Source organism: Alosa pseudoharengus, unplaced genomic scaffold, assembly GCF_046254945.1.
Source record: "Alosa pseudoharengus isolate Yale_2024_CS ecotype anadromous, Long Island Sound unplaced genomic scaffold, YU_APseudo_1.1 YU_APseudo_1.1_scf_24, whole genome shotgun sequence".
NCBI lineage: Eukaryota > Metazoa > Chordata > Actinopteri > Clupeiformes > Clupeidae > Alosa > Alosa pseudoharengus.
In genome coordinates, this window is record NW_027468689.1 from 21232694 (window position 1) to 21255753 (window position 23060).

The 23060-nt window shown below is 43.0% G+C and overlaps 1 protein-coding gene across 3 annotated transcripts in view; it reads left to right on the forward strand.

Annotated features, from left to right (window-relative positions):
• Window positions 1–23060, forward strand: part of LOC143142513 (insulin-like growth factor 2 mRNA-binding protein 2) — a 45711-nt gene that overhangs the window by 13094 nt on the left and 9557 nt on the right. For 2 of the 3 annotated variants that reach the window (XM_076303446.1, XM_076303447.1), the window contains 8 exons: window positions 5477–5525; window positions 10396–10447; window positions 14957–15020; window positions 16599–16892; window positions 17816–17950; window positions 18459–18581; window positions 20952–21087; window positions 22534–22674. In XM_076303446.1, coding sequence (XP_076159561.1) covers window positions 5477–5525; window positions 10396–10447; window positions 14957–15020; window positions 16599–16892; window positions 17816–17950; window positions 18459–18581; window positions 20952–21087; window positions 22534–22674 — 994 coding nt within the window. The remainder of the gene's footprint in view (window positions 1–5476; window positions 5526–10395; window positions 10448–14956; window positions 15021–16598; window positions 16893–17815; window positions 17951–18458; window positions 18582–20951; window positions 21088–22533; window positions 22675–23060) is intronic. The other variant, XM_076303448.1, reaches the window with a different exon arrangement.

Consider the following 23060-nt stretch of genomic DNA (forward strand, 5'->3'; position numbering starts at 1 on the left):
TATGTCCTCGCTCTACGCAGTGTGTGCACTTTGGTTTTGGTATATTACAGTGTTGATGATACATCAAATGAAGAGTTACTAAAAGCTATATCTTCGTTTTTAAAAACATAAAAAAGTCATGCTATTTATTTGTGTATTTCAGGTAATATCAACAAATTGCAGTTGTGTTGTTTTGATTGAATAAAGATAAATCAAATAACAATAACTAATTACATTTCTACTGAAATTACTTGGAAAACAAAATGTGAACAAAATATGAAAATTCATTATGGATGGATGGTGAATATAGCGTTTTGGAACCAAACTCTTCAAATGCAATTCTGTGTTTCCTTTTTTTTAAAGCAACACCAAAGAGTTTTTTGTACCTTAAAATAATGTTTCCAAAATTGTTTCCGTGGTTCATCAACTCTTAATGAACGGCACTTCTGCATTCGCTTCGCGGCCCTCTATCGGCTATAACCGCACTATGTAAGTTTGCCATATCGGGTAGCGGATCTGTAGTTCGATGGAATGAGACATAAGAAACTACAAATTTGACTTGCATGATGTCGCAATACATTGTAATTTCATAAAATCATGCAACATGTTCTACCTTGTCTATGGACATCTTTATTTGCAAAGCCGTTGCTGGATAAACAAATAGCGTGCGTGCGACAGAGGAAAAGTTATTTGGTGTTGCTTTAAGTAGGTTTGAGTGCATTTCATTGTTGCAAGTCAGTTGCATCGTTGTGTTGTTGTTGTCTTTGTCAGTGGTTGCTTAGTTACTTTTGGCTATATCAATATCTGTGGTTGTTTTGGTATGAGCTATGGTCCATTTATAGTTGAGAGAAAGTGGAATAGAACATTATGTCCAATATTCCAATATGTGGTTTAATGTTCTGCATTTCTCATTAGTGGGTCACTTTGATACTAAAAGTATGATTCTATGTAATGACTGTATGATATCTGTACTGTCCCTGTGTATATCTGTGTGTGACTGTGTTTAGAGATAAGCAGGAATATTATGACTTTGCAGTGTTTCACTGTTCTGCATGGCTGCATCAGTAGCTATTTGCTCCGGATTGCCAGGCTGCCACTAATCAGGGTCTGATTCAGTGTAGTCCACGTGAGATGGGATGACCAACACCATCTCCCGTCAGCCTGGAAGGATACTTAAACTCTAACTATTTCCTTGTCTAGTTAGAGCAGCTGATGGATCTTTAGGTGAAGTCATGCTGTCTCTCCCTTGATGCGCATCATTGTAAATAAACTCTATTTCTGATTTTTCATACTAATGGTCTGACTGGGTCTCTATTAAATCTATGGTATCAAAATTACCATCATAGTGAAGTTCTCCCTTCATCTTATGATTCTTATTCAGTTAAAGGACTGGCTCTGTGGCAGGTACACTCAAGACAACATCTGTGTGCAGACAGTAACAAAGAGTGATGCCTAGATGACAGTAATGTGCTTAGATGCAAAGACTTCCAGTATATGAAATGTGCCATCTGCTTTCAAACTGAGATTATGGCTTTATGTAAAATGTGGCTGTATTGTAAAATGTAAAGACTCACAATAATGTTGTGTCATGACACAATATCATGAGTCAAGTATCGTCGCCTCCTTGGTAGTTCTTACTCCAGATGCCTTGCCAGTGCAGCAGCAAAGCTCCAGCTGCACTCCTCACTCTGGCAATGTGGCTGCTCGGTTAGCATGGGCGCCCAAATTGAAAATCGAGAGGTTCTGCAACCGCCACAACACAATGCAACTAGCGTAGAAGAGCCCTGAGGGTCTCTGCTCACCTGTTGCAGTTTTGGGAGTTTGTGGGGGAATCTCCTGGAATCCTCAGTGATAATTCCCCACTGTCTGAGAGTTAAATTTGAGGCACTTTTTCCTCAAACCAAAAACCTGATTAATCTCCACAACATAAGGCTTTTTCGCACTGTAGGGATTTTTTTGTAGTCCCAAAAGCTTTTTTGTAGTTCTTCGAACTTTTTGGAACTGGGGGCAAATTGGGTTCTCTGAACTCTGAGCAGCTTTGTTTGACAGTAAACAAGAGAAGACTGTAACGAGTGGGCGAGTGACATGCTGTCTGCTGTCTTCCCAAAGGGAGAGTGGCCCACAGGAATGGTGATGGGGACAGACAGTTTGAGGCCACCCTTCCTCTGTCTGTGGTGGTAGTATTAACACTGGGGAACGAGATGACACAGTCTGGGAGGTGTGTCGGACAGGCGACAGGCGACAGAGAGCCCCTGTGCTGAATGCCAGTGCAGCTGCCCACTGCATGGGGACGGAGATATTTTGGAGCAGATGTTCCTCTGGCGCTCTCTATCACTCTCTTCCCCTCTCGTTTTCCCATTCCTTTCTTCTCCCTCTGCTTCTGTCTTTCATTCTCACTCTCTCTCTCGACTCTCTTTCTCTCCTTCACACATTCTGTCTCTGCCATCCCGCTTTCTTGCCTGTTTTGTGTCCACCTGCCCGTCTCTTTCACTATGACACTCCTTCCTTTCTTTCTTTCTTTCTTTCACTCTTTCTTTTCCTCTTGCTCCCTCTATCCATACGGTGCGCTACTCCGGGTCTCTGACGCTCTTAGCAGCTTAAGCGGAGCAGGAAACCAGGAAACGAGGTTAGCTCCAATTAGATGTGTCTGTGAACCCAGGGCTCGCTGGCCAGCATGGTGACTAGAGAGCAGGTGCTTTCATCCCTCCAGCGGAGAGAGAACAGCCTACCTGTAGTCGAACTGGGAAAACAAACCACTACCATGACAATGCCACGGCTTTGGTTCCAGGACTGGGTACGTGATATGAATACCTACATCTCCTGCTGTCTTCAAGTTGTTTTCTCTTGAGCAATGCGAAAAAAAATATATTGAAGAACTTACATAAATATTTAATGTCTTGGCAGCAGTGGATTGAAATATCTGAACACATGAACGCCTTCTAGTATGGGCCCTCATGGTTGTGTTCCTTTATGTGGAAGCATGTTCACATCAGCCTAGTACACAACCACTGAGTCTCTTTAGTATATCAGGGGCGCCCTATCAATCTTACGGATAGCAGCTTTCCACTGTTCTGCCCCCAATCCACTATGCTTTCCTTTCAGTAGCAATGCACACATATCTTGAATATTTACCATGATGGAGTTACATGATAAAAAGAGGACTATGTCAGTTTCCTCCTGTTGCAGTTGTAACCTGCTGGTACTAGCTGTGCAGTATGTTGTGTAAACTTCCCTCCTGACACACTTCAGGGCCACCATAGGTTTGGGTTTTCATATGCTAATCGCAGTCACTGTTGAGTGGGGCTGAGTGCTGAAGCGTGCTCATCACTCTGTGAAATCTTATTGGCAAGGCTGCTTACAGTGTGCATCAGGGTACATACATGCAAGTACAGGAGGGCAAGTGTGATTCCCTTTGCCCCATTTGACAATATCCAAACCCTGACAATGAATATAACATGGGCTTTCAACTCAGTTCATTGTGGCCAGCCTGCACCTTGCTTCAACATCCACAGCGGAAGTGTCCTTGAGCAAGGTACCAAACCCCAACTGCTCCCAGGGCACCTCAGCTATGAATTACCCATTGCTCCATGGTGTGTGTGTGTCTGTGGTCACTGTTCATAGTGTGTGTGTGTGTGTGTCTGTGTGTGTGTGTGTGTGTGTGTGTGTGTGTGTGTGTGTCTGTGTGTGTGTGTGTGTGTGTGTGTGTGTGTGTGTGTGTGTCTATGTCTGTGTCTGTGTGTGTGTGTGTGTGTGTGTATGTGTAAAAACATGCTGCCAATTGAGTACTCTTGAGTACTCTTAAGTTCTTAATAATCTTAATATATTTGGTGGCAGGGAGCCATGGGCCCGCCCGTGGGGTTAATGTCTATCCCTGTCCCGCGTCCCCGGCCTCCTTACCGCCTCTAAAGCCTGTGGTTGGCCCATGGCCAGCCGCTGATCCTGTTACTAAGGTGATGTAGCCGGTTTATCCTGTTACCGGCGATGATGCGATGTGCTGATACGAGGTGCAAACTGGGAGCCAGCTGGTCACCTGTGACCCAGTTTTCTCCTCGTCGCCCGTCACTACACCTCACCCTGTAATCGCATTACATTGGTTATAACAAGTATTCTAAAACTGATAGTTCCGGTCCTTGATTGTGATTGGCTGAATCACGTTCGATGCCGTTGTAAAATCCAGCGCAAACATACACCTTGACTGCATATACGTGCACATGGTGGCTAGTGGTAACATCAACACCCAGACACACCTACTACATTTTTTTTTACATTTAGCTTAGCCTTTTATTCAGAGTAACTTATAGCACAGTAGAACTATTTTCATCAGTATGTGTGCTTCTTTGGCATCAAGCCCATGATCTTGGTGGTGTTCACACTTTTGGCTGTTGGCAGGAATGCTATAAACAAATGCATTCTGTGGTGCATGCACACATACACAATTTTTTGACAACTTACCTCTGAAATGGATGTTTCTGCATGCTTGGTGTGCTAGGTCAAAGCCTCACCGCTCGGCAGCCATCTTGGCAATACCTCCAGGCAGCTATTTTGGGCAAACAAGATCAGTCTGCTATACAGTATAAATGATCGAGAATAGACCCTTATTTATAGAGTCTATGAGACTCATTAAAGTGTTTGAGACCTTAGAAGTAAATGTTTGGAATTGTCATTCTGCAATCTGTCACAAATGGCACAAACAGTGTTTCAATAGTTGCAAACAAGATTTTATATTTCAGCTTATTTCAGTGAGCATGCGCTAGATTTATCTGCACGGTGGTCGCTATAGTAACAGTGGAAATGAATGAGAGTGTTCAGTAGCACCAAATTGTGAGTGATGGCTTTTCTAACAATGTTATTTTTTCTTCAAAATTAATTTTCATATACGTGTATGTGTGGATAGATGAGAGTAATTATGTAATAGCCTACCGTACAAATTGTTAATCTATACCTCATTCAGAGGTTCACTAGGCCTTTGTTGGTATTGTTGGGTAGGATTTTTTTCATGGGCAAGGCTCTGAAAAAAGAAGTAAGAACTCTCCTTGGTCTTTGCACATTTTACTTGCTACCTGCAAGGTTGGTTGAGTGGTTGGACGTGCATGTGTGTGTTGCCACATGCCTCTCTTTCTGGCCTCATGAGCTGCTGCTGCCTTCATCACCGAATTAGATAACCCCTGTGTTTGTCTGCCCTGCTGAAAAAAGCCAGTGTGCTCCTGTGGTCAATACCACGAGGTGATACCTGGCTAGGCTGCTGTTGTCCTGGGATTTAGGGATGTTGGGAGTTCCGGTAGTGGAGCTCTGTTAGGTTGAATTAAACTGTTCACCTGGCCAGGAAATAAGCCAATACTGCTCATAGTTAGTGTGTTTTTGAGGGTCCATGATGATGGGGGTTAACTAGTAAAGACACATGTTTGACATTTTGTAAAAAAAAAATCTCTCTCTCTCTCTCTCTCTCTCTCTCTCTCTCTCTCTCTCTCTCTCTCCATATACCTGTCTGTGTTTGCAGGAGTCGTAAGATCCAGATACGAAACATTCCCCCTCAGCTACAGTGGGAGGTGAGTGCATATATGCATGCATCATGCATTTGTGTGTGTGTGTGTGTGTGTGTGTGTGTGTGTGTGTGTGTGTGTGTGTGTGTAGGTGTGTGTGGGTGTATGGGTGTAGGTGTTTCTGCCCATCTGAGGTGAGAGTTAGGTTATATGTTGCAATCACTGCCATTCATAGAGAGAGAAAAAGAAGGGAGAGATGAGAGAGAGAAAGGTAGAGAAAGAAAGAAAGAGAGAGAGAGAGAGAGAAAGGCAGAAAAGTCACAAGTCTGTGTTTCCTTAATCTTTTTGCAAGTACATTGTTATCACTCCACCCCAGGGTCACTGCTGACAACTCACCAAAACACAGTAATGCCAGCTCACATCCTCCAATGCTTACCCTCTAACCCTTCTCTTCTCTCTCCTCTCTCTTCTCTCTCTCTCTCTTCTCTTCTCTTCTCTTCTCGCTGTCTCTTCTCTTCTCTCTCTCTTCTGTCTCTCTCTTCTGTCTCTGTCTCCGCATTCCTTCATACTGTGCCTTTTAATATCTCTATCTCTCTTTCCCACACTTTGGGCCAGATGTACTAACGCTTTTGCGCCCACTTCAGGCGTATTTGTTTCGCAATGTGCGTGTAAAATCATTGCGAGGTATGTACAAACAGGCTGCAATGATGTAAAAGCGCAAACTGCCTGTCGCTGGAGCTGAAAATGGCAAATTGCGTTTTTCGTGTCATGCATATGCATTCATGGGAGGATCCAGGGGAAAGTGGGAGTTTAGCGTAAAGAGATGGGAGGGGAAGCATAAAGAGAGCCTAGTTATGTATTCCGCGGTATGTATAAAGACTGCTCGTGAAAGCACACGTCTATTCTGCGCCTACATACTTCCGCCTTGTAAAAGCAAATGTCTTACTTTCACTTTCACGTCATTTACTTAAACTTTCCTACTTGCTAGATTTGAACAATCTTCCATAGCCTACGTGCACAAGTAGTTTGAGTAGAACTAGGCCTACTGATCTTCATTATCTCCCTGCTTGTTGACATCTTATCATGTATGGTATTATTTCATGATCGCTAAACGTTTTATTCTTTTTAATGTTGTCATCAGTTAACTTCATTCAACTGCGCTTGTATGTAGGCTATTCCGTTCAGTTGTGGACCTTCGTAAATTGCAGTAGGGGGCAGAGACAGGCAGAGAAAGGTGCAGATTACACTATGAATTGAAAGTTTGTTAAATACAACGTACACTTGGGTATGACTGCGTTCGCTATCTGCGGTTTGTCCATGGTGCTGATAACGCTAAGTTCGCTACGTACATCTGGCCCTGAATCTCCAATCACTCATCTTCTGTTCTCTTGTCTCAATCTTCTCAATCTTTGCAACATAGTTCTATCAATATTGCTTTAATCCCTATAGTACTGTTTTTGATTGTCCTTTTTTTTCTGCGAACTTCAGACTGACAGACAGACCGAGGAGTAGAGATGCACCGATTGCAATTTTCTGGGCCGATACCGATTTCTGATTTTTCATAGAGTTTGACCTGCCGATACCGATTTTAGCCGATTCCGATTTCATTTCTTCTAACCACTTAACAGCACAGACAAAGAGTTATTTTCCATCTTTTCTTTTAAAAGAACATGTTAACATAGAAATGTAATGAACTTATCAATAATGGAATGGCTGTTAAAAAAACAGGTGACAGGTGACAGTTTCTTCTTCAAGTCTAACTTCAGCTGCATCAAACTATAATGCTTCACAGTGTGTGACATTCATTTCCCACACTACTAAATGCACTGTGTTATGGAACACCCATTTTTTTCTTCTCACATCCAATATCCAACTAAAAATACAAAAACAATTTTCATGATACATTTGAACATGCTGTCATGGAACATATGCATGCATTGATGCATTTATGGGAGGGTGAGGGAAACGTGGGAGTATCACGCAACCACAGGGGAGGAGAAGTGCTAATAGCAATTGATTAGGTGCTCCGCCATATGTATGAAAACAGTGCGCGTCTGTTTTGTGGTGAAAAACGTTAATCCAAATTCTTGCATGAAATGCATAGAAACTTTCAGAGACTGAGCTGATTTAGTAGGCTATTCCGAGCACCAGTTTTCTTTACTGTAGGCTACTATGTCAAAAGCAACTTTAACTTTTGTTTGCCTTTCTAATAGGCTATCGTATGTTCACATTCACAACATCCACTTCCCAATCTGGGTATTAACTCATTGAGTGCCAAATGCGTTGAGTGCCAAAAACGTAATATTACGTTTTTAGCTTTTTTTTTTAAATTACAAAACTAGACACTCTAATACACCTTATATGTGATTTTGGGAACTCTGTGATGAATGGAAATGAAATATATGACGATCGTGAAACTCATGAAAACGCACAATCTGGACATTTTATCTGGACATTTTATCATAACTCGGTTGCCGCTTTGTAGTCCAGGCAAAGTAACCCATTTTGGAGCCAAAAATAGAACTAATTGTAAAAGAATTTTTTTCAGCATAGATCATTTCTATTAGGTGTCCAGAACAACATACTAAAAGTCCTAAGAAATCCTAGTTGAGGAAATATGTTTAATTCTCATCAATCCAAGATGTGTGCCAGTATAAGGCCAGACAACAATACACCCCTATGGGACTATTTTCTCCCTTTACGTCTATCAAAAAAAAAACTTTACACAATGAAAGTATCCATGAAAAGTAAATATTTTGTATTACAAGTTTCTTTGAAAATGAATTTGAATATGCAAATGAGCTGTACACTAATCAAATATAGGCCCCCATAGGCTTATTTTTTTTCTTTACTCCTACCACAATAAAACTTTACACAATGAAAGTCTACATGAAAAGTAAAACATTTTGTATTAGAAGTTTGTTTGAAAATTAATTTGAATATGCAAATGAGCAACATACTAATCGCATATGCCCAAAATACACCCTAATGGGCTTATTTTTTCCTTTACTCCTATCACAATCAATCATCGCAGTGAAAATATACATGGAAGGTAACATTTTTTTTTTACAATGGGTACAATGAGACATGCCCCACCCTCCTCATTAGTATGCTGTCCATGCATAATACATTGGGTATTGGTAAATCGTGTATATGGCTAATACCTTTTTGGGCTGTCGTGTCATGAGGAGGGTGACAAATGTCAAAATCCATGTTAGTTCACATCTTGAGGGTATATGCTTTCAGACAATATATGGTTTAGGTGGTTTAATTAGTTTTCTCTTCATGGTACAGCCCAAAATGTATCAGAACACACTTAATTTACCAATACCCCATGTGTTATGCATGGGCAGCATACTAATGAGGAGGATGGGACATGTTTCATGTCATGTTAGATCACATCCTGAGGGTATAAGCTTTCAGAAAATATATGGTTTATATAGTTAAATCAGTTTTTGTGGTAAGAGTAAAGGAAAAATTAAGCCTATTTGGGTGTATTTTGGGCATATTTGATTAGTGTATAGCTCATTTGCATATTCAAATTCATTTTCAAAAAAACTTGTAATACAAAAAAAAATACTTTTCATGGGTACTTTCATTGTGTAAAGTTTAATTTTGATAGGAGTAAAGGGAAAAAATAGCCCCATTGATGGTGTAGGCCTATTGTTGCCTGGTCTAATTGGCACACATCTTGGATTGATGAGAATTTAACATATTTCCTCAACTAGGATTTCTTAGGACTTTTAGTATGTTGTTCTGGACACCTCATAGAAATGATCTAAGCTGCAAAAAATTCTTTTACAATTAGTCTGTCGTAAAACGCTACTTTGCCTGGACTATTGGGTCGAATCAGTGAAGCATGCACGTCATGTCAAAAACAGGCCATTTTCGTGGGTCTATCACTAGGTGGCAGTCTCACCAGGTCTCGCTGATCACTTCCCGGAATGTTTACACAAGTAAGTAACAGCAGAGCCCGTCCCTTATTAGACATTCTCTGGTAACAGGCAACACTTCATATTTCATGAAAGATGTTATATCTCCATTTCTAAAAAAAAAACAGTGTTTTTGATGAAAACTAGCCACTGTTTGGCTTGGGATTTCTCAGGAACAGAGGCGTGTAGAAATACACGGTTTGCACCCACCGAGAGCTTAAAGTCTCACCTTTTAATCGAGCTATTCTACGTGTTCATAGCTATAACACAGAATATGCTGTGGCTGTACAAAAATCATCAACAATGGTCTAGATTGCTGGCACTCTAGGACAAAGCTCCCGAAAACAGCTTGGCATTCAATGAGTTAAGGCATAGCCCTAGTCTACGTGCAGTAAATAGTTAGAGTATTTCTTAAGTGGAGTAGAACTACTAGGCCTACTCTGTATGTCGCTACTCGTTGACATCTTATTATCTGCCTATGATCGCTAAACTTTAATTATTTAATTAAACACCCAGTCATGGGCGATCACGTGAAAATCGGCCAATTCCGGTCACCAGTCGGTCAATCGGTGCATCTCTACCTAGGAGAGTTTGTTCAGACTTTTCATTGCCACAGACACTGTTAGGAGAAGTCTAGACAGGCTTTCAGAATACTGCAAAAGCCCAAGAAACATTTTTGAAGAGGACAGTATAAGAGTTTTAGTGTAGAGGTGTAAGGAGATGAGTGGGAGAACGAAAACAAAGCATTGTGGAGGATGTAGAAAAAGCCATGGAGCCATGGCAGGACCTCCAATCCAGGACCCCATGCATGGTCACCCTGACCTGTGATGTTGAATGGTGTCTGTGCAACTTTGCTAGAGCACTTTGTACACAAGAGGGATTGTGGATGAAGGATTGAGCTGTCGAAAGGATTTGGATGTTTTAGGCGCGCGTGTGCGTGTGTGTGTGTGGTCAGGTGTGCTTGTGTGTGTGAAAGATACAGATGTCCTCTTTCTCATTTCCAGGTGTTGGATAGTCTTCTGACACAGTACGGCTCAGTGGAGAACGTTGAACAAGGTAACACATCTGAGCGATCGCTGGGTCACAAATCACTGGGCTTCTAATGAAATCAAACCCACTTCACAGTTGTCCTGATGTTGTGTGTTTGGGTGCAAGCGAGTAGAGGGCGCAGACATAATGGAGAGGTGGCTGGGTGGTCTGATTGCTGACACAAAGATATGCGTGTGTGTGTGTGTGTTTGTGTGTGTGTTTGTGTGTGTGTGTGTGTGTCTGTGTGTGTGTGTGTGTTTGTGTGTGTGTGTGTGTGTCTGTGTGTGTGTGTGTTTGTGTGTGTGTTTGTGTGTGTGTGTGTGTGTCTGTGTGTGTGTGTTTGTGTGTGTGTGTTTGTGTGTGTGTGTGTGTGTGTCTGTGTGTGTGTGTGTGTGTGTTTGTGTGTGTGTTTGTGTGTGTGTGTGTGTCTGTGTGTGTGTGTGTGTGTGTGTGTCTATCTGTCTGTCTGTGTGTGTTTATGTTTGTGCGTATGTCCGTCTGTGTGTGTGTGTGTGTGTGTATACTGTATGACTCCTCTTTTACTCTTCCCAGCTTTACTCTGAGCAATAGATAATATTCTCAACTCAAGTGTTGGCTTCCTGGAACGGCCCGCATTTTCTATTTGTACTTTTCAAATAAAAAAGTATGCTTTGTTTCATCTGTTAAAACCTCTGTGAGCGTGAGTGTGTCTGTGTGTTTGAGTATACTTCTTATTTGCAATTGCCCACCACTGTGTGTGTGTGTATGTGTGTGTGTGTGTGTGTGTGTGTGTGTATGTGTGTGTGTGTGTGTGTGTGTGTGTGTGTGTGTCTGTGTGTGTGTGTGTGTGTGTGTGTGTGTGTGTGTGTGTGTGTGTGTGTGTGTGTGTGTGTGTGTATGTGTATGTGTGTGTGTGTGTATGTCTCTCTCTCTCTCTCTCTCTCTGTGTGTGTGTGTGTGTGGGAATATTTATTATTTAGAATTGCCCACCACCATGATATCCTCTCTCTCCCTCCCTCACCCGATTCATTCTGCATGCTGGGAAGTGTGTCATGTTACACTTCTGTGAGTCAAATGTGTGTTGGTGTGTATGTGTGTGTGTGTGTGTGTGTGTGTGTGTGTGTGTGTGTGTGTGTGTGTGTGTGTGTGCATGCACTCACGCACATGTGCGATTCTGTGTGTGTTCGTGTTACTGTCTGGCCTTGACTCACAGTAGGGGACTTATTCTACCCTCCTCTGAGTCTCCTTTTCTCTCTACCTCCTCCGTCTTATCCTCCACTTTTAGCCTTATCTCTCAGTTCCACCGGCAGCTGGTAATGGTCTACTGTGGTGACGCCACTGCTGGTTGTAACTACATCCATCCCATATTCTGGCTGGCTGACAACTCCAACCCACCTTGTCTGTGTGTGTGTGTGTGTGTGTGTATGTGTGTATGATTGAGTTTGTGTGTGCATGTTTGTATGTATGTGTTTATTTGGGTGAGGCTATGTACGCACATGCTCCTGTGTGTTGACTGTCTGGTCCAGTCTGTGACTGTGTGTCGTATGAGTAATCATGGGGTGAGTGTGTGAGGTTGGTGAAGGCACATTCGTGTGGAAGGGAGTGGGTATTTGTATACGTGTCGGACTCCCTCCACTGTTTATATATCTGACAACAGTGACACTGAGTGACCATACCCTGGAGTGTGCCTTGCCAATTCCAAGAGACTGACGATATCTGAATTGCTTTAAAACTGACTGAACTTAACTATTATGGTAGCTGGTCTCAGAAGTCAGAAGACTCACAGACTTGTAGGCTGCCCGTTTCCTCACTCATGTGATATGCATCACATTTGACCTTTCGTTTTATTCCTTGGTGGTTTCTAATGGATTTTTAATGCATTTCCTCTGAGAAAGTACTTTTTTTATTTTTTTAAAGTATATTTTTTTGGGTTTTATGCCTTTAATGATAGGACAGTGGAGAGTGACAGGAAGTGATGGGAGAGAGAGCAGGGGTGGGATCCGGAAAGGACCACGGGGCGGGAATCGAATCCGGGTAGCCGGTGCACGGCGCAGGTGCCCCAGCCAGCTGCGCCACAGCTGGGGCCGAAAGTACTTTTTACTAACCTGACTCCGCCAGATGGATGCTTCGCATTTGCTCTGCATGTCCATCTGGGAACTTTCCGTTGGAGAACTTTTGGGGAGAGGCAAAAATACTGGTTAGCTGATTGGATAAACCATCTGTCTATCACCACCTATGTTGGTTATCGACGGGCCAAATCAACCAATCAGATGAACGAAGTGTTCTTCTAATGCCTTCGTTTAACATACAATTATGTTAGGTAACGTAACTAGCGTTTAAACTTACCATTTGTATGTGACTTCCCCAGGAATACTTTCTAATTCGGATAAAACTTGTGCGATAGCTACGCTCATCTCATCTGTGGATGCCGTCATGTTGTTTGTTGCGTCACACCTAAACCCGCCCTAAAAACCAACGCTGATTGGCCGTTCGTTTGGCGAACTGCTCCACATTTTCTCTATCGGAAAGATGCCAGATTGATCTGCGAGTGGAAAACTGAAGGCTGGCTAACTTTTTACTACCATGTTACAAATTATGTGTACAAATGTTTTTTGACAGAAGAGTAAAGTATTTTTTTCCCCACCCCCACCCCTTAGCCTAACCCCAACCCCTACACCTAACCCCAACCCCAACTCCTTAGCCTAACCCCCAACCCACAGGCTAACTTCAACCCCAAGGGCCAACTCCAGCCCCCCACTTCTTATCCTAATCAGCCCCTTGGCCTAAACCCAACCCCTCATCTTAACCCTTTATTTATTAATTATTTATTTATTTAATTTTCTTTTTCCTTTTTTCTCCCCCTTTTCTAATATACATAATTTCTTAATTAAATATTTCTTTATATATATATTATTTTATTTCTAGACAGTTGCCTTCTTCCTACCCTTATTCCCCTCCTTGTTGGTGTGGTTGGATCCAATCGGCCAGTGCACTCACAGTCACCCACTCCACCAAAGATCATGTTCCCTTAACCTAATCCTAACCTCTAACCCTAACCCTAATCCTAATCCTAACCCTAACTCTAACTCTAAACCTAACCCTAACTTGATATGACAAAAACTGAATGTCACTTAATAAGCATTAATAATAATCGTTATGTCATAAACGTTTATGACTTGTTTATGACACGTTCATCACAGTGTCATGTCACTCTTATGTCGACACTGCCAAGTAAAGTGTAACCTAATATTCATTATGAGGGTGTCTTTGACCAATAACTGAATTCACCAATTCCTACACTTTCCGTGTGCATATAACTCTGTCTGTATGTCTCTCTCTCTCTTTCTCTCTCTTCCTCTCTACCACCCCCTTCATCCGAGATAGCGTGTGTTTGCATGCATCAGTGTGTGACAGCATGGTAAGACACTTGACTTGAGGAAGTAGTGCATTTTGGACTATGGTTTTCAGTTCCTGTGGAGCCATATGCTGGACTTTGATCCTGAAGGGAGCTGGTTGCCCTCAAGGAAGGGGTGTGTGTGTGTGTGTGTGCCTGTGTGTGTGTGTGTGTGTGTGTTTTTGTGTGCTTGTGTGTGTTTGTGGTTTATGTGTGTGTCTGTGTTTGTAGCTTTGATCTTGTATTTCCTGTGTGAGTGGAATTGCCCCAGACCATCAACCAGTTGATACTGTGATAAATTAAAGCTCTGGTGGCGTACACACTGGAGGAAAACAGTTGAGTGGTTTTCTAAAGAGATGGGCTTGTAGAGCAATCACACTTAAGGACTTCAGTCATCCATAGAGAAGCGTTTTAGAAGTCTAACAATTGGAATGGAATCGGATTACCTCATAGTAGTAGTTATAAGAATAGTATTGTATGGTTCAAGTAGCTCATAAGAATAAGTATAAGTATATATACTCTTTTGATCCTGTGAGGGAAATTTGGTGTCTGCATTTATTCCAATCCGTGAATTAGTGAAACACTCAGCACACAGTGAACACACAGTGAGGTGAAGCACACACTAATCCCGGCGCAGTGAGCTGCCTGCAACAACAGCGGCGCTCGGGGAGCAGTGAGGGGGTTAGGTGCCTTGCTCAAGGGCACTTCAGCTGTGCCTACTGGTTGGGGTTCGAACCGACAACCCTCCGGTTACAAGTCCGAAGCGCTAACCAGTATGCCACGGCTGCCCATTGAAATGCATGTCCTTCTTTTAGGAGAAGTAGTTAATGTTGTATTCTGAATAAGCAGACCTTTATGAACCAGAACATTAAATGAACATCGACAGGGTCTTAGAGGGGAGTTTTCTAGGAATGGAATCACATGTGGAGATATATAAAGTTCTAGAATGCTCTGAGAGTGATTGAGTCCTTCTCTGTATTGTGTGTCATTATGTCTGTGCTCTGATGAATCACTGTTAAAAACTTTGTGTGAGTTGTTGTTGTTTTGTCTGCTCTTCATGACCTCTTTATTTCTCTCTTCCTCTCTCTTGTTCTCTCTTATCCATCTGCCTCTCCCTCCATCCTTCTCTCTCTCTCTTTCTCCCTCCATCTCTGATGTTTTAGTGAACACAGATACAGACACAGCCGTGGTGAATGTCACTTACGCAACTAAGGAGGAGGCTAAAGAGTGAGTACTCTGTCATCCCTTCTTCCTGTTGTTCCTCCATTGAATCACTCTACCTCTCTATCTCTTAACATCCTCTCTCTAAATGCTACAGTGCTACATTCTGGGGGCATGAACATGAACTGAAGATGCCTGGCAACTGTAGCTGTTGGCTGCAGCAACTCAAACTAGTAAAACCGACCGATTCCCCCCCCGTATACCGACAGTAGTCGGTGACCTCAAGTATCAGAGATCTATGTGAAAAATCGCCAGAATTATCTTTTAATGCCATGTTTTGCTGCGACAGAGTCATTGGCATTCTTGGTTTCAAACTACTGCCACCTTTTTATGGTTTTGGAAGCCAGATGGCACAAAGTATGGCCCAGGCAAATGAGACATTTCATGGATTATGCCTAATTTTATGGACCTTAGTGAGAACCACATGCAATTTCACAGTAGGTGGCCTGAGCAGATCTGTTCCAAAAGCTAGCAATTAACTAAAGGAAAGACCAGGATCAAATCAGGCCTTTGGGCATTTTGTTAGTCCAGTTATTGTTTTATTTCTCTAACATTAAAGGGTCATGTTTTTCACTGTGGGAACACAGTATGTGTTTTCCTCTTTAAAACTGCTCAGTGATATGAAAGCGTGAAGGCAGTTGCAGATGAATTTATGACCAACCCAGCCCATGGCAGCTGCCCTCTCTTGCTCTTACCCTGCACTGATGCTTGTGACTGCTTTAAAGGGTAAAGGCACAAAATTTCTCTTTCATAAAGCCTCCCACAGTTTACTTCATCACATTTGTTTTCAAAAGTGTTACTTGAATGCTATCATACAGTGCTTTTGTCGACGATCGCATGCACTGCCTTTGTCGACATTTGCTTGCAGTGCTTTTGTTGACAATCACATGCAGGTTGTCATGGTGAATTATTCCTTGTGCAGTTGTTATCTTATCTTGAAATAATGGGGTAACACAAGGGGCGTAACTGTTAGGCAATTCTTTTGTAGAAGACCCGGGATGGACAGGATAAAAAATTGTGCCCAGCTTTAATAGTGTTGGCATTGGCACACCAAGTAAGTTTTGGCTTTGTGTGTTTTGGAATGGCTTACTTGGCTGATGCTTCTATCCAAAGAGACTTACGTATGTCAATTATTACAAGGGCCATTCTCCCCAGATCTACTCAGGGTTAAGTGCCTTGCTCAAGGGCACAATTAGTGGTAGCTGGGATATGAACGCACAACTGTTCTGGCTACTGCATGATAGCCCAGCTCCTTAGCCACTATGCTACTGCTGGCCTATGCATTGATTGGTCACCACATCAATTCACGTGGCTGCGGAGGTGAAGGTGGTGGATGTTCGACTATTTAAAGAGCTCAGACTTAAAGGATGGTGATTTGAAGGTGGCTTGAGCTCCTCACATAACACAGAAGGGCTCTCTCTCTCTCTCTCTCTCTCTCTCTCTCTCTCTCTCTCTCTCTCTCTCTCTCTCTCTCTCTCTCTCTCTCTCTCTCTGTGTGTGTGTGTGTGTGTGTGTGTATGTGTGTGTGTGTGTGTGCGTGTGTGGGTATGTGTGTGTGTGTGTGCACACCTGTGCCACATGTAGAGCCCTGGAAAAGCTGACGGGTCACACCGTGGAGGATCACTCGCTGGGCGTGTCATACATTCTGGACGCGGACGCCGTGTCTCCGCCACAGGCCCTCAAGCTGCAGAGGGGCAGCCGGGGCAGGACGGGGGACCACCTGGACTACAGTGGCGCGGCGGGGGGCCCCGGGGGGCAACAACGGCAGCGACAGCCTGAGCTCCCGCTCCGCATGCTGGTGCCCACGCAGTTCGTGGGGGCCATCATCGGCAAGGAGGGCCTCACCATCAAGAACCTTACCAAAGAGACGCAGTCCAAGTAAGGGTTGTTTGTGGTTGTTTGTGGTTTATCTGAAAGTGATACAGGAAACGTGTTACCTCTGTCACAATATCATCTCTCTGGTTGTCTTAATATCTCTCTGGAATCAAAACATTGACATGAAAGACCAAATCACAGTGTTTAATAATTCGATTTCAACTAGACAATTTTTAACGCTTGAGTCAAATTAATTGACATAGTGCTTATTTTACAATGTCATGATGGGACCCCTGTCATGTTGTGGATTGTGGATTTCTCATACTGGGCTAGGGACACAGTGATTGGAGCAGGGCATGCTACCATGGCGACTAAGATCCATGGCTGTGACAGCTCACCTTATGTCTAGTGTCCTTCAGAGCTGTCTGGGAGGGAAGCAGACCCTGCACAACCCCCTAACTAGAATAACTCTATTACATTATAGTTGTCACTGTGATCCTCCCTCCCTCCCTCTCTCTCTCTCTCTCTCTCTCTTTCTCTCTCTATCTCTCTCTCCTGTGCAAGTGAGTGAGAAAATAGGGGGCCTGTTGAAGCTAGATTATTTATGAGTGTTTTTTAAATTAGGAGGACAAGGGGGTTTTCATCGAGATAAAACTTGTGGCAAAGAATGTGAAAGGTTTGTTTTAAGAGTATAATGATCTGAAAGTGTAAGCTGTTAGGGGAAGTGCCTGTGGAGACTGGGGTTCGTTTCAGCCCCATGGCTAATGTCCCAAATCCAACCCCATACCTATTTAGCTTTTGCTTTATGTCAGTCTTCACTGTCTTGTCTCAACAATAAGGCAAAAGCCCATATATTATTCTACAGAAAGAACTATTAATTTATTGAACAATTAATTTGTGTAAATGTTAACAATTTAACGATTCAATGTTTTATTATCTAAATAAAATGAGCTATTTGTCTCCCCGTCTCCTTGACACTCTTGCAGGGTGGACATTCACCGTAAGGAGAATGCGGGCGCAGCAGAGAAGGCCATCACCATCCACTCCAGCCCTGTGGGCTGCTCCTCAGCCTGCCGGATGATCCTCGACATCATGGAGAAGGAAGCCAACGACACCAACGCGTGAGTGCTTACCCCTCCAACCCCCCCCCCCCCAACCCCCACTCCGCCTGTCTCACCTTGAACTGTTTCACCTGGCTCATCTCCTTCATCTGTCTCACCTTGACCTGATCATCTGATTAAAAAAGATAAAGATGACATATTTAGCGGACACCTTTATCCATAGCCATATACATAATGCATGCCACCTGACCGACTGACAGACAGTGACGCTACCACAGCTCAATCACACCTGCCAGAACTGTCTCACCTTCCCCTGCTGCAGCTGTCTCACCTTCACCTGTTTCATCTGTCTCTTACTCTCTTCAGTTGTCTTCATCTTTCTGACATGCTTCATCAACTCGTTAGTACACACACAGTACACACAAGCGCCCCTCATTTGGAAATCTGTAGTTGTGCTCTACCATTGACCTCCCCCAACTGCTACGTACCACCAGCTGTCATCAGAGAACTCCAGGGAACATTAGCTGTGTTTGTCTCTAACTCTCTGTCTGTCTGTCTGTCTCTCCAGGGCTGAGGAGGTGCCTCTGAAGATTCTGGCTCATAACAGTCTGGTGGGGAGACTCATCGGGAAGGAGGGCCGCAACCTGAAGAAGATCGAGCAGGACTCGGGGACCAAAATCACCATCTCTTCGTAAGAGCTCACTCTTGATCCCCTTTGGAGCACGAAGGAACCAGACTTCCATATACTGTAAAGTGTCACATTTCCATGGCACACTTACCCTTAAAGGTTGTATCAGCGATAGCGGGGATACGTCACTGTTGATGTTCAAACAAAACAGAGAGCTAGTTCGCTACTCCCTCCCCCTCCCTCCCGTGCAATTAAAACTCTCCTAAACGCGCATCTCGCCGGTTATTGGTTGAAACACTTTATTTTGCTTTTGATTGGGTTGCCAACCCTTGTTGGTAGCAATTGTTTTTGTGTACAGATCTCGGTGCCTACAGAGACGCGTTTTTTTGACGGCCTGCTTATGGGGCAGACAGCTAGTGGATCGTTAGGAAAGATTAGATGAATGTGATCATTTATGTTTGGGCCTTTTTTGGGCCTGAAATCGCTGATACAACCTATAAGGTGATGATACCTGGAGCAACTTTTTCAGCAATGTTGCTGGGCAACCACATAACCAGTTAGATTTATTGTGATTAGATGATCTTGACGATTTGCCTAGGGACCAACCTAGCTAAGGGATTAAAGTTTTCCAGAAAATAAATTGTTGCCCAATATCAGTGGGAGCATGCCAGAACCACAACAATGAGGAACATTGCTCAAAAATATTGCAATATTGCTAAAAAAGTTGCCCCATGTATCATCAGCTTTGCTATTGTCTCTTTCAAAGCAGGTATTTGAAATAAACAGTATTAAAGCAACACCAAAGAACTTTCCCTCTGTCGCACGCACGCTATTTGTTTATCCAGCACCGGCTTTGCAAATAAAGATGTCTACAGACAAGGTAGAATATTTTGCATGACTTATAAAAGTACGATGTATTGCGACATCAGATGCAAGTCAAATGTGTAGTTTCTTATGTCTTATTCCATCTAACTACAGATCCGCTACCCGATCTGGCAAACTTACATAGTGCGGTTATAGCCGATAGAGGGCCACGAAGCGAATGCAGAATTGCCGTTCACCCTGTTACGAGTTGATGAACCACTGAAACGATTTTGGAAACATTATTTTAAGGTATAAAAAACTCTTTGGTGTTGCTTTAAGGGTAAGTGTGCCATGTAAATGTGACAGAATATCCAATAAATTGAGTGATATTAGGGGAGCGTTTCCCAGACTCAAAGCTGTATATTTGAGGTGCTCTTTGGGTGGGAAACTGATAATCCAAATGAAGGAAAAGGTTTTAAATGACCATGAAAATAAAGGCTTTTAAACTATTTTGAAACAGAGTGCCTTGGAACTTTTTCTTTTTGTGAATTTCTTTTCCTCTTTTTGACTTGGTCACTGCAAGGCCAGTCAGGACAGTTTCTCTGTAGAATCTTTATCAGTACCTCACTTTTCAAAGTCCATTTAAAAAAGGATTTCTTTGTTCATAGAATTGTTTCATAATGAAGAAGAAACAACATCCTTGATTTTCATCGGATTTTCAAAGGATGTTAATCCTTTTTCAGTATACGTATATGGTCAAAAAATATGGCCCTGAAAATGACATTCTTCACTTTGATGGCATTTGAATCTGATGATTTGACAATATAATGCATGTTCTGATAGACCTATGCAAGAACTAGGCCTACATATGATCTAAATCTGGGAAAGAAATACTAAGAAATCCCTAATTCATGAAACATGCTCTAATTTATTAACTAGCTATATGAACCCTAGCCTAGAAATCTAGACACACCCTAGCAGCAGCAAATGTAATTTGCTGCCAGGGTAGTCTAGCAACTCTCCGTTAGCTTGCGAGCTGGAAAAATTAAACTTCGATCAGGCCAATCATATCGTGTATAGAGTCGGTGGGCGGGCTTAACGTAATGATGGCAGAGTTGCGACGGTTCCGCGTAAATTCCCTGCTACTTGAAAACAAAGAAGATGGATGCTGCTGCTGGCAAACAGCGCGACACGAGTTAAGCTTTTTTTAAGTTGGCAAAAGTTTGATAAACTAGCCAACTAGCTCCACTAGTGGGAAAACGCATGGGATTCATGAGTTGTAGCGCTATCCTATTGCGTGCACAGGGAATTTGAAAGACAACCGTTTATCCCGCCCCTCGGATTGAGCACTACGCATGGTGAGTTCCCAGACCCTACTACATCTTGATGTGGGTCTGGCTCGTCAGCCTATATGAACTCAGGAATACAGATTAAATTGAAATTCAGTAGTAACCATCTGGAGGTCATCCAGCAGCTTAATCCATCATGATTTGAACCATGAAGAAGAAGAATCCATTTGTTCACTCGATGGAAGAATCCATACGTCATATTCTGCAGTTTACTAATCTCCCTATGTCTTGGTCTCTGTCCTTGTACTGTATATCAACTACTGTATGTTTGTGTGTGCAGTTTGCAGGATTTGACCATCTACAACCCAGAGCGTACCATCACAGTGCGAGGGGGGGTGGAGGAGTGCTGCAACGCAGAGGTGGAGATCATGAGGAAGCTCAGAGAGGCTTATGAGAACGACGTTGCTACTCTAAACGTATGTACATGCATACATGAACTCTCTCTCTCACACACACACACACATCTCAGGTTTGTGTTTTTGGAATTGTGCACATTGAATCAGCTGTAATGTGTAAGCAGAAATCTGTACAAAGACTGTTCAATTAGGGAAACAAATATGTACCCTCCAGCTGTTCAGCTCTGTCCTGCTCCACCTTATCAACCAATATTGTTTGAAGCATTTTGTTACGTTTCATGACGGTGGTGTGAAACATACAATTCATATTAGAAATTGGCCCATAAATATATTAATATAAAATTATACATAAATATATATTATAAATAGGTTCAAGAACATTATTGGAGCACATGCTTAGATTTGTGTGTTTTTGTCCTATGTCATAACGTATTTTTGTGAATAATCTGAAGTGCTCCCGTGAGTCTCTTCCTGATAGCAGAGCAAAAAAAAAACGAAACAAAACAAAATGTCTTGAGCAATCAAGCTGTTACACCCAAATACCAGAGCTCTCCAAACAAAGCCAAACAGAATGTTCTGCCTACGTCGCCTGCCTCTAGGTATGACACACAAGTACATGTACACACAAGTACAAGTACACACACTCACACAAGGACACACACACACACACACACACATACACGTATGCACACACGCACACCCACAAACAAACACACACACACACACACACGAAGAACAGTGCCTTGGCAGATTGCCGTCAGGATGTGTACAAACATCAATTCATCCGTTGGCACACACTCTACACACCTTCACCGTCTGTCCTTTATAAACACTGGTAATTACAGGACTAGGTTTTATATGTGTCCTGTTTTCCAAACCCAACCAACACCCACCTACGCACACACACACACACACACACACACCTACGCACACACACACACACACACACACACACACACACACACACACACACACACACACACACACACACACACACACACACAGAGTATCCTGTAGGACATTAAAAAGCAGTCGTTGTGTTTCCTGTAATATATCAATGAGGAGGTTACTGGGGGGAGAAACTCTTCTCACTCAGTGGCCTTCGTTCCCACCAACCACCAACAAGTCAGCCAATAGGAGGGAGCCATCTAGTGGAGCTCGGTGGTAATTACTCAGATCTGTCAATGTCTGACAGCACAATGCTACTGATTTACAGCATATTATAACAGCATTTAACACTTGTGCACGTGTATTCTCTGTGCTTATTGTAGTGGTTTATGCCCTTTATTGTTTCTGGTCAAGAGAACCTACTAACACACACACACACACACACACACATACCGCATTGGGCATACACCAACCTTGCAATTGACTAGCACAAAAAATAGAGATGCAGAACTTGTTTTTGTTCATGTGTCTCTCCCTCTCTCTTCTCCCTCTCCCTCTCTCCCTCCCTTCTTCCTCTCCTCTTCACCCCTTCTGCTCTGTGTCTCTGGTGTGGTGCAGCAGCAGACTAACCTCATCCCGGGGCTCAATCTGAACGCTCTGGGCATCTTCTCGTCCAGCGTGCCCCTGTTGCCCTCCTCTGGCAGCCCCCATGTCCACGCGCCCATGCAAAGCCCTGCGGCCGGATACAACCCCTTCCTGGTGAGAGACAGTGTGCCATGGTCTACATCTACGCACACACACACACACATGCACACTTACACACACAAACACACACAAACACACACATGCACACTTACACACACAAACACACACGCACACTCACAGACGCACATATTTTCATGGACTGACTCTCTCTCATAGAGATTCAGGCAGGATGATCCAGTGCAAGATGAGTAATGTGTAGGTTGCTCACACACACAATACACTCCCTCTCACACCAACTTCAAGTTTCTTGAGAAAACCGCTTACACGGTACCCAGTTGAACTGCACACAAACCGCTTTCACACCACATCACAGCTTTTTGTTATCCGATTGGATGGTTAAAGTTCTCAAGAAACTGATGACTCAAATAGTCAACAATCGT